This window comes from Oncorhynchus kisutch, linkage group LG20, assembly GCF_002021735.2.
Source record: "Oncorhynchus kisutch isolate 150728-3 linkage group LG20, Okis_V2, whole genome shotgun sequence".
In the NCBI taxonomy this organism is placed as follows: domain Eukaryota; kingdom Metazoa; phylum Chordata; class Actinopteri; order Salmoniformes; family Salmonidae; genus Oncorhynchus; species Oncorhynchus kisutch.
Window position 1 is genome coordinate 49,575,981 of NC_034193.2, and position 11,023 is coordinate 49,587,003.

The 11,023-nt window shown below is 42.5% G+C and overlaps 1 protein-coding gene across 1 annotated transcript in view; it reads left to right on the plus strand.

The window, feature by feature from the left end:
- Positions 1-4,282, plus strand: part of LOC116355514 (xylosyltransferase 1-like) — a 122,326-nt gene extending 118,044 nt beyond the window's left edge. Inside the window, exon 11 of the mRNA XM_031799824.1 lies at positions 732-4,282. Coding sequence (XP_031655684.1) covers positions 732-1,069 — 338 coding nt within the window. The 3' untranslated portion in view covers positions 1,070-4,282. The remainder of the gene's footprint in view (positions 1-731) is intronic.
- Positions 4,283-11,023: the final 6,741 nt, after the last annotated feature.

Here is an 11,023-nt window from a genome sequence, read left to right on the forward strand (position 1 = left end):
GGCTGAGGAGGGATGGCAAGCGCCCCGGTGTTAGGAGCACTGAGGAATGTACAGCTTTACCTTCAGGGTGGAGGAGTTTTAGGGATGAGGTAATGGTCTCGTCTCGTCTCTGCCCCCTAGCTTCCAATGGCTTTATAAAAGACACGAGGAACAGTCGTTGAGTTGTTTTACCAATTTGTGGCTTAGGCAATTATTTTATCTCTTGAGGGTATGAAGAGGCTTATAAATGTATGGTGTGTGAGAAGATGGTCCTATCTGCCCCCTAGCTTCCAATGGCTTCATAAAGAGACACTAAGTGCAGTCATTGAGACACTTGGTGCAGTCTCCCACTTTGTGGCTTAGGCTTACCCTAGAGAAATCAATAGCATGTAATTAACCAGTAACACAAAGTTTGGTCTCATCAAATGAGTTCACAGTTCCATTCCACCCTTTACAATCAAGTCAAAGTGGTTTGACTGATTTGCCTACTTAGATTCCCCATTGATGACTCTGTTTACCTGCTCATTTATGAACACTATCTCCAGGACAGTCTCACCATAAAACATGAACAATCCATTTATGAACACTATTCTCCAGGACAGTCTCACCATAAAACATGAACAATCCCTTTTTGTCCCCCTCTTTCTCTCTCTTCATCTCTCTCTTCATCTCTCTCTTCATCTGTCTCTTCATCTGTCTCTTCATCTCTCTCTTCATCTCTCCCGCTCGCTCTCCCTCCCTCCCTCCCCCAGAGGACACACTGAAGCTCCACAACGGACCAGCCAAGAACAGTTATATGGAGCAGAGCTTCCACGGCCTCAACCCCGTGCTCAATATCCCTGTACACCTGGGTCAGGTGGAGCAGGCTAAGCGCAACGCCGCCCTGACTGGCCCCGCCTTGGAGCACTGGGTAGACGGCCTGGTGGGTGCGATGTGGGAGGCTGGGGACGTGTGTTCCAGCTCCATGACAGGGGGACCTGGAACATCCTGCCCCGTCATGCAGACCTGCGCCAAGACCCCCTGGAGCTCGCTCAGCCCCGACCCCAAGTCCCAGCTGGTTCCGCCGCACGCCGACGGGCGCATCAGGTAGCAGTGGCGCCTCCGGCTGGACGGGAGGCCACACTGCCGGTCTTAAGTTTAAATAATTTATTTTTTAAGTCTCCTTTTTTTTTCAGTCGACGTAATGGATCAGAAAAGAAGAGAAAAGACGGAAGTTGTGTTTTTTTAAGGTTGGTTGGAGGTTGTAGGAACGTTGAAGAGGAAGAGAATGTCTGGGGAAGGTTCTGTGGTGTTTCAGACTCCTGAAGTCTTCCTCTTTGGGGTTTGTGCCCGGCTTTGTCGTGTTCTGTTTCCCAATGTATTTATTTTAATCTCGCCGCTGAGTTTACTGTGATTGATGCTGTGTCCGACGTAGCGACAAATGTTGCTTTGCCAAGCACCTAGTAAGGCCGCCTAGTCTGCTGCTAAATGGAAGAGCGATTGAGAAGTCAGTCAGAAGTCAGAGTGTTCGGGTGGAACAGGATAGTCAACACTGGTAGTGGACCACGTTCTGGGCCCGTATTCACAAAGCCTCTCAGAGTACGAGTGCTTATTTAAAATGAGTTTTCTCTTTTAAATCATAATGAATATGATTATATAGACAGGGCGGGACCTGGTCCTAGATCAGCACTTGTACTCTGAGGTGCTTTGTGAATACGAGGCCTGCTTCTCAAGGTTGGTTTGGCCTACATGTAGGGAGATAGACTGAACCGCAACCTCGGAGGGTGTCGCGAAGATGTATCTTTTTTTTTGAAAAGCTACATTCTTTGCCTCGATCTTTGCGTATGACTGACAAAGTTACTATGGCACAGCACTACTTATTGACTTTCAGTGCCTGAACAGGAGAAAGGTGTGTGGGTGTGACTGGACTATGGAGAGGCATTAGTGCCAGTAGAAGTTGAATTCAATTCATGAATGATTGAAACTAGATTCAGTTCCTATTGGCACTGATATCACTCCATACTGGACAGCCTAAAACTTGAAATGAAAGTATATCAGCTGTGCTTTCGCAAGAAAACAGACATTCTCAAGCTTATTTTATCATTTCCTTTTCTAAGATGTTTTGTTCATTTGTTTTTAACGACAGTTTATCTTGCAAGTATGAAACAGATTATGTCTCAAAGTTATTGTCGAGTGAATGGAGTGAGTTGTCCACAAGTTGCTATTTATTTATAAGTTTATATAAATACAGAATATTTTTAGTCAATGACTAAATGACTACAACGCTGCTTTGGCAGCTCGATAAATATTTTTTTGTAAAGAGAAACTGCCTTTATTTACAAAGGCCGATGCCCCAATGAACCTGTATACCTATTTTGGGCGCAACAAACCTAATGCCCGCCTGTGTGTCCGTGTTGTCCGGTCTGAATAGCTCTTCATGTCTTGGTTCTTTCATTGACTGTTTGCCAAGTCTTCATCACACGGGGAAGCACCCAGGACTGAAAGGTCACAGAAAGGTCAGCTTCCTCCTTACAACCTCCCCAAACAGAGAAGTAAACAAAAAAAGACAGAAACTCTCCAAAATGTGTGTTGAAGTCATTTCGTGGTGATGTTACATTTCCTACTCGGTTCCGTGTCAGTACCAGGATGTTAGGGATTGATGATGCTGTTCATGCTGTGGCAAAAATGGAAACAAATAGTGAATTATATCTTGTATCTTGAACAAGGAACTGTTGGATTGGGCCCAGGCAACTTTGGTTTTCACCTGTTCTACTACATGCTAAGTTATTTTGCTGCCATCAAGACTCTCTCTCAGTTGACCACAGTTCAAACATAGCCTATAGCACAGTGCCCCCTTCTCCAACCACGAAGAGGGGTAACTACGATCTGCCGCTTCGCTTGTTTGGCTTCAACTCAATTCTCCTCACAACCTAATTTGGTCCCAATTTAGAATCCAATCTGTGATTGTCAACATGATTTGGCAGTCAAACGTGCTAAGTGAATGTTTTCACCAGGGCTCATCAGCGATCATTAGTGAGTTAATCAATGGCCCAAGTTCACCTTGAACCTTGTTGGATGTATCGATCCTAATAACTGTCAGTCCTGTCACTCAAACTTGAACTGTTGTGTGTTGTTGCCATGGTTATAAAGAAGGGCAATTTTGCCTATATAGGGCTCAACAGCTTCTAGTGCTAAAACCCAGAAGTGAGTTACCTCTGGTTCGTTCAGCCTTTCCTATGGGGAAAGATGGAGGTTTTGGGATAAACACTGAAAATAAGGTCAGGGGTTAACAGAGGCTTAGGAGATCTTATACAGTACACTTTGTTCTATGAGAAAATATCAGTCAGTTAACATGACCTTTATTCATGTGCTTTTTTTATTACATAAATGCTTCAAAATTCACAAAGTGACGTTAGCTGATGAAGATGATCTCCTAGAACAAAACGTACAAGATCTCCTAACTCTGTGTTTACCACAGACCTTATTTTCAGTGTTTATCCAAAAACCCTACAAAATTGCCATTCATTTTCCCATAGGTTTTGTCCAACAAACCATGGCGGATTTAGTGCCTACAAAAATACGCCATTAATATTTCTCTGTATTAGCTAGCTAGCTAATAACATAACAGCTAGATACAGATATGACCCTGACCTCCTTTTACTGGCAGTGCCATTGTCACATTGAAACAAATACTGAAATTGACGAATACTTTGCCCATTGTTCAAAAGTACAATTATCATTCTCGAGAAGTGAATTGAAATATGTTACTCGATGTAAAAGTCCTATTTTGTTACAAAAAAAATGAAGAAAATGTACATAAATATTTTGTATTGAAAATATGTTTAAAACTCATTCTGTGTAAATACCGATGCAGTGTGGAAAGATTATGAAGTGGAATTATAGTAAAAGAAGAACTGATAGCTAGTGTTACTTGTTGCTAGTTGGCCACAGACTGATTTTAGGTACATAACCTGTTTCAATGTTTTGGACAGATCTAAGGAGTAAGGAATGACTCAGAATTGGGTAAAGCTTTTAATATTATTCTTCGCCTTTCAGAGAATATCATGACAGATTGTTGTTCTCTCTGCTGGAATGTATTGTTGAGCAACTGTTGCACAAACGTCTCTGAACTCAACGTTTCCCAAAGCTTCTGGGGAAACGTCAAAGTTTCCTAAAGTTTCAGGGGGAAACTCTGTGCCTTAGCCATCTATCTATACTCCTGCCTAGGGGACTCTTCAAACGTTCTGTCCATCTATGAACATTAAATTGTTATGGTCGTTTTTACTTTCCACAAAAAGTGAAAGAAGAGCACCAAGAGTTAGTCGACGTGATTTGATGAAATCTGTAACACCAAAAAAGATGTCCGCTGTTGTAAATACCATGCCTTCTTGTCTTTCGCTTTTACTTTTGTGGATATTTTTTTTTTGTTGGTAAATTTTTCTCTGACTGCTTTTTTAAAATAAAAGAGCTCTCTCTAAATCTTGTCTCGTTATTGTGTGGATTTCTATGCTTAAACACTTCAAGTTTATGACGTGAGTTGTCACGAAATCCTTGTAACACATGTCCTTCTCAATTATTTATGCACGTTTAAGTAGCCATAATTGCATTTTACTATGGAAACAAAGTGTCAATTACACCACAATTAAAGTGATAGCACGGTCAAACAGTTAAGTCATTCCCACAGTTGTTTAATAATCACCCCAGCTTCACCCTCTTAAGTATCGGTTTCATTACCTGAAGTTGCTTCCACATGTTTTCCATGACTTAACTGAAGAATCAACCTGCCGTCGTCAGCTGTTGAGCACCAGAGACGCTGTTGAGCACTATGCATGTGGCAACTCTCCTGTTTTCATCCTATTGACAGAGAGTGGAGAGAGTTCAGGACTTAAACAAATACTGTACCATATGTCTCAGAGGCAGGCAACCGTGTGTAGATATAAAACAAACCACCTCAAACACAATATGCAGTAGCCAGAGATTCGGCTTCCCCTTTGCCTTCCAGAGATCATACATCTAGAAAACAGGGGACCTCATCAACAGTCAAACAATCCTCTTTCAATGTGCTGTGCGATGAATGATGCCACCATCGTTTGTGGAGGTCTGACCAGAGAGAACCACTTGGGGATTCTGTGATCGTCTTCCCATCCTTCGTCATCAGAACAGAATAGGGGTTCTGTGTGATCCTCCCGGGCCTCTATCATCACACACACACAATCATCGCACGCATCTTCCCGGGCCTCTATCCTCACACACGATCACAGGGTGTACTGAGCCTCTGACAGGCCCAGATCAAAGGGACACTACGGACCATAAGATCTCACGACGCTCCCACATGGCTCCGAACACGCCGGATAATTAGTCCAGGGTGACTGGAAGGAGAGAGTGTGTGTTTGTGTGTCTGTGTCTGCTTAGTGAGTGTGATATCACATCTGTGAGGAGTGTGTGTTTTAGGGGTGGGGTGGGGGGGGTCCCATCTGTGTGAAGAGTTTCTAACAATGTACATGAGCCACATCTTGCAGAGTAGTTTTATTCACTATCTCTGACATGAAACAAACCCCTAGGTCTCATCCAACACATGTAAAACGTGACAGTGAGACAAACAACAGCGGTATCACTGTCTCTCCTGAGGCGCATCACTTTAATGTGACAGCAAACGTTTAAAAGGTGTTCTAATAAAGTTCGGAGATTAAAGCGGAATGTGAACAGCATCACACATGAAACAGCTGAGGAGCTAATGACACAAGCAGCGTATCCCTACAGGTGTTGGCGTGTTGCACACAGACATGCTATTGTGCTTAACGTTACATTTTGCTGATGTGTACTATTATTGTGGGTCAAAATCGAATGAATATGTTTGAAGATGTTTTCATCTTTAACGTGGTATTTGTCATAGGTGCAGGGTTTCAAGTAAGGCGGTATGGTCCGGTATGGTGTCCAGGCAAAGCAAGGTGTGACTTTGTCTCCAATACAAGAAGTGAAAGGTTACATTTTACCCCACCTCCCGGGTCAGCTATAACACGGCTTGGGGTGAAATGTAACAGTTTAAAAATCATGCTTAAATGATGACATGCAACAAGATACTGAAAGCCTTTATCGAGAACATGAGAACAACATTGCCATGTTTAACATTTTGTGTGGCAGAAATAATAAAGTCATAAAATGTATATTATTATTATTATTATTTTTACTGTCCCTTCTCGACTAACAACATCTGACAACAACTGAAGGTTTGTGTGTGTGTGTGTGTGTGTGTGTGTGTGTGTGTGTGTGTGTGTGTGTGTGTGTGTGTGTGTGTGTGTGTGTGTGTGTGTGTGTGTGTGTGTGTGTGTGTGTGTGTGTGTGTGTGTGTGTGTGTGTGTGTGTGTGTGTGTGTGTGTTTGAGAGAGATAGAACAGTGGTGTGTGTGAATGTTGTGACAGTGGCATAGTGGGACCTTAATTTGCATTCCCAGCACTGCAGCCAGACCTGTGGTGGTTAATTTCTGTATTACCAAATGAGGAGAGAGACAAACTTCACATACCAGTCAGAGTTATACTTAAACTACATCTTTAATAATAAGTTTTGCAATAATAATGAGTTTTGCAATAGCAATGGCTTTCAATAATGCGCCATTATCTAACGAACCATTGAAAGTGACAACACAAAAGTACAAAGATCTTTTATAGCCAAGATACACCCCTCTCATGACAAACCACATATATTAGGAACACTTCACCAAGGGACATTATAATTGAGAAAGGAGTATCCCATAGCCAGATAGCATTCGCTATAAATTATCGTTCAGTTTGGTCCCTAAGACGAGGTTCTAATCACGTTCCTGGTACTTCATAGCACAGAACCATTACCTCATCCAATGGCATAACACAATTGTCAACTCTACATACTCCCATCTCAAGTAAAACCCCTTCTTGACCCCTCTCCTGGACAAGCTCACTGAGGGGAGTGAGCCTCTAGGTCATACACTGTCCCAGGATAAGTGCAACATCAGAGAGGACATACAATGGTTCCAGACACTGCCATACACCTCCCCCCAATGCCAAAGGAAGGAGTGACTTGCGCACAGACATTGTGGATACAAGTAATTGGTTCCCCATTAATCACGCCATCCCATCACATGGTTTAAGAATAGGTAAACACACATTCACATATGAAAACCATGTTCCATCCTGTCCTCTTCCCTTTCTGATATTCTGAATAGCACCAGAGACATGTAAAAGACAAGCCTGAACTCTCCCCTCTCTGGGCCCCAAGTGACTGAGCCCCAGCTGAGGGAAGAAGTACAACTGCCAACACCAGAGTCCAAAGGGATATATTATAATAACAAGTATTAGATAAGACATCTTAATTATCTATGTTACCCAACTAATTCTGATTCATCTACCACAGACCGCATTAGGCTTGTTACAACTAACCCTGACCCTTGCAGCCATTAGCTAGCTTCAATTTGAGCTACATGTTAAAACTTTAAGAGTTGCTAACTTACATCAAATATATCTACACAAACGGGTTATAACCCTGAAGTAAGTTTACTGAATCTAACTACAAAACAGGTGATGCCATCCCAAAAAATAAAAATGACTTTCTTACCTCAAAATCGGATTTTTGTCAATAATATCTGCAGATTTTATCACAGGGTCTTGTTTCTTCACATGAGGTTTGAGGACAAAACTGCGCATGTACACAGCGAGTCAATGCTGATGCTCCAGATACTCAACTAGTCTAAAGAAGGCCAGTTTTATTGCTTCTTTAATCAGACAACAGTTTTCCAGCTGTGCTAAAATAATTGCAAAAAGGATTTCTAATGATCAATTAGCCTTTTAAAATGTTAAACTTGGATTAGCTAACACAACGTGCCATTTTGGAACACAGGAGTGATGATTGCTGATAATGGGCCTCTGTACGCCTATGTAGATATTTGTTTTTAAAAATCAGCCATTTCCAGCTACAATAGTCATTTACAACATTAACAATGTTTACACTGTATTTCTGATCAATTTGATGTTATTTTAATGGACAAAAAAACATTGACATTTCTAAGTGGCTCCAAACTTTTGAACGGTAGTATATATATATAAAATAAATAAACACTATTTTTTTGCTAAAAATGTGGGGCACAAAACAGGTGCCCTGAATGACAGGTCGCCACTGATTACAGCACATGTAGGTGTTTTGTAACAGATGTCTCTTTCCATTCATCAAATTGCGGGTGCACAGCGGGTAGACAACAGAAGCGCTTGTTGTTAATTGTTTGACAATCAGACGAAAACATTATGACTGGTTGTGTTTATGACACATTAAAAGGCGTAGGCAGCTTGTTTTCAATCGCATAGCCTAGAGTCCGAAGGGCCGGCAATGTGCGTAGCGGGTGATGCCAATACTAAATAGATGAGTGTTGTGTTGCGACTGTCAGTGAAAAGAGACCCAGGCAGAGGCACGCAATATTTTAAAACACAATCACGGAAAAACTGTTTGGAAAACAAATGGCTATTTCTGTAATGAGATGACAATGAAAAGACTGCAATCTGTATTTGTCTTAACTTAACTGAGAAAACAGTAGCCTATCTTATTGGAACCAGTGGAGAACATCGGCCATACCACCAGTGAGTGTGCATATTCACTGTCTTTGGCCATACCACCAGTGAGTGTGCATATTCACTGTCTTTGGCCATACCACCAGTGAGTGTGCATATTCACTGTCTTTGGCCATACCACCAGTGAGTGTGCATATTCACTGTCTTTGGCCATATCACCGGTGAGTGTGCATATTCACTGTCTTTGGCCATACCACCAGTGAGTGTGCATATTCACTGTCTTTGGCCATACCACCAGTGAGTGTGCATATTCACTGTCTTTGGCCATACCACCAGTGAGTGTGCATATTCACTGTCTTTGGCCATACCACCAGTGAGTGTGCATATTCACTGTCTTTGGCCATACCACCAGTGAGTGTGCATATTCACTGTCTTTGGCCATACCACCAGTGAGTGTGCATATTCACTCTCTTTGGCCATACCACCGGTGAGTGTGCATATTCACTGTATTTGGCCATACCACCGGTGAGTGTGCATATTCACTGTCTTTGGCCATACCACCAGTGAGTGTGCATATTCACTGTCTTTGGCCATACCACCAGTGAGTGTGCATATTCACTGTCTTTGGCCATACCACCGGTGAGTGTGCATATTCACTGTATTTGGCCATACCACCGGTGAGTGTGCATATTCACTGTCTTTGGCCATACCACCAGTGAGTGTGCATATTCACTGTCTTTGGCCATATCACCAGTGAGTGTGCATATTCACTGTCTTTGGCCATACCACCAGTGAGTGTGCATATTCACTGTCTTTGGCCATACCACCAGTGAGTGTGCATATTCACTGTCTTTGGCCATATCACCAGTGAGTGTGCATATTCACTGTCTTTGGCCATATCACCAGTGAGTGTGCATATTCACTGTCTTTGGCCATATCACCAGTGAGTGTGCATATTCACTGTCTTTGGTCATACCACCAGTGAGTGTGCATATTCACTGTCTTTGGCCATATCACCAGTGAGTGTGCATATTCACTGTCTTTGGCCACACCACCAGTGAGTGTGCATATTCACTGTCTTTGGCCATATCACCAGTGAGTGTGCATATTCACTGTCTTTGGCCATACCACCAGTGAGTGTGCATATTCACTGTCTTTGGCCATATCACCAGTGAGTGTGCATATTCACTGTCTTTGGCCATATCACCAGTGAGTGTGCATATTCACTGTCTTTGGCCATACCACCAGTGAGTGTGCATATTCACTGTCTTTGGCCATATCACCAGTGAGTGTGCATATTCACTGTCTTTGGCCATATCACCAGTGAGTGTGCATATTCACTGTCTTTGGCCATATCACCAGTGAGTTTGCATATTCACTGTCTTTGTCATTGGGTCAGCGTCATTTTTGTTAAATGGACATGCTATTGTATTTGTGTCGCCCCTTTTCGTAGGCCGATTATATGGATCAGACATCGTATTTATTGATCTGTTTGTCAGTGGCAGCAGAGTAGGCCACCATGTAAGTTCTGTAGTATAAACAAAAATGTCTGCGCACACTTGGATGTCCCGTACGGGTAAGAAATTAAATCTACTTTCATCCCTGGATCTGTGAAAGCATATGCTACCATAAAACGTGCTCTGCTCTAGGGAGCAACAGTGTGGAGATGTGAATATGTGCAGTGCAACAACCTTAGGGCATGGAAGATAATGTTAGCGTCTTGGAGAGAGAGAGAGCGAGAGAGAAAGAGTGCCGTCTCAGAGTGAGAAAAGGGGAATGGAAATTATTTCACTGAGAGAGAGAATGGAAATTACTTTACTTTTATTATGTTCTGATTATGGCCCTTTTTCCTCTGGAATCTTCCCACAGGAAGGTAGAATGACATCATACAGGGCCAGTTGTTGATTGAAAGCTCCCTATAACCTACTGCTGCTTTCTGTTATTGATGCATGCTGGGATAGATAGACTCCTGCTCATCTCATTGATCAACAGGAGAAAAACATTGTTGAGGGTGCATTCAAAATAACACCCTATTCCCTATATAGTGCACTACTTTTGTAGCTGCCATTACTAAATTGCACCCTATTCCCTGCATAGTGCACTACCTTTGACCAGAGCCATAATATGGGCCCTGGTCAAAAGTAGTACACTACATAGGGAACAAAGTGCCATTTTTGGATGAAGCCAGCTCATCTCATTGATCAAGCAGAGAAAAATATATTTTAGATTAATAATCAGATTATAAACACACCAGGCTCTGTGTGATTCCCCTGATTCCTTCTGTCAAGCCAATAACTTTTACTAGGCAGAAGAGAACAAGGGTGATGTTACCGTAGCGTCGAGTTAGCCTGGGCACTAAATATTTTAGTGACATCCCAGTGTGAGAATGTAGCTAGGGGAGTGAAGCGCTACGCTAGGCTAACATTTCATTGTTCTCTTCTGCCTGATATAGCTATGGGACTGAGGCACTAAGCTAGCTAGCGTCTAGCTGTTAGCCTTGTGGGAATTAACGAAGGATGGCGAGGTGGTGGTGG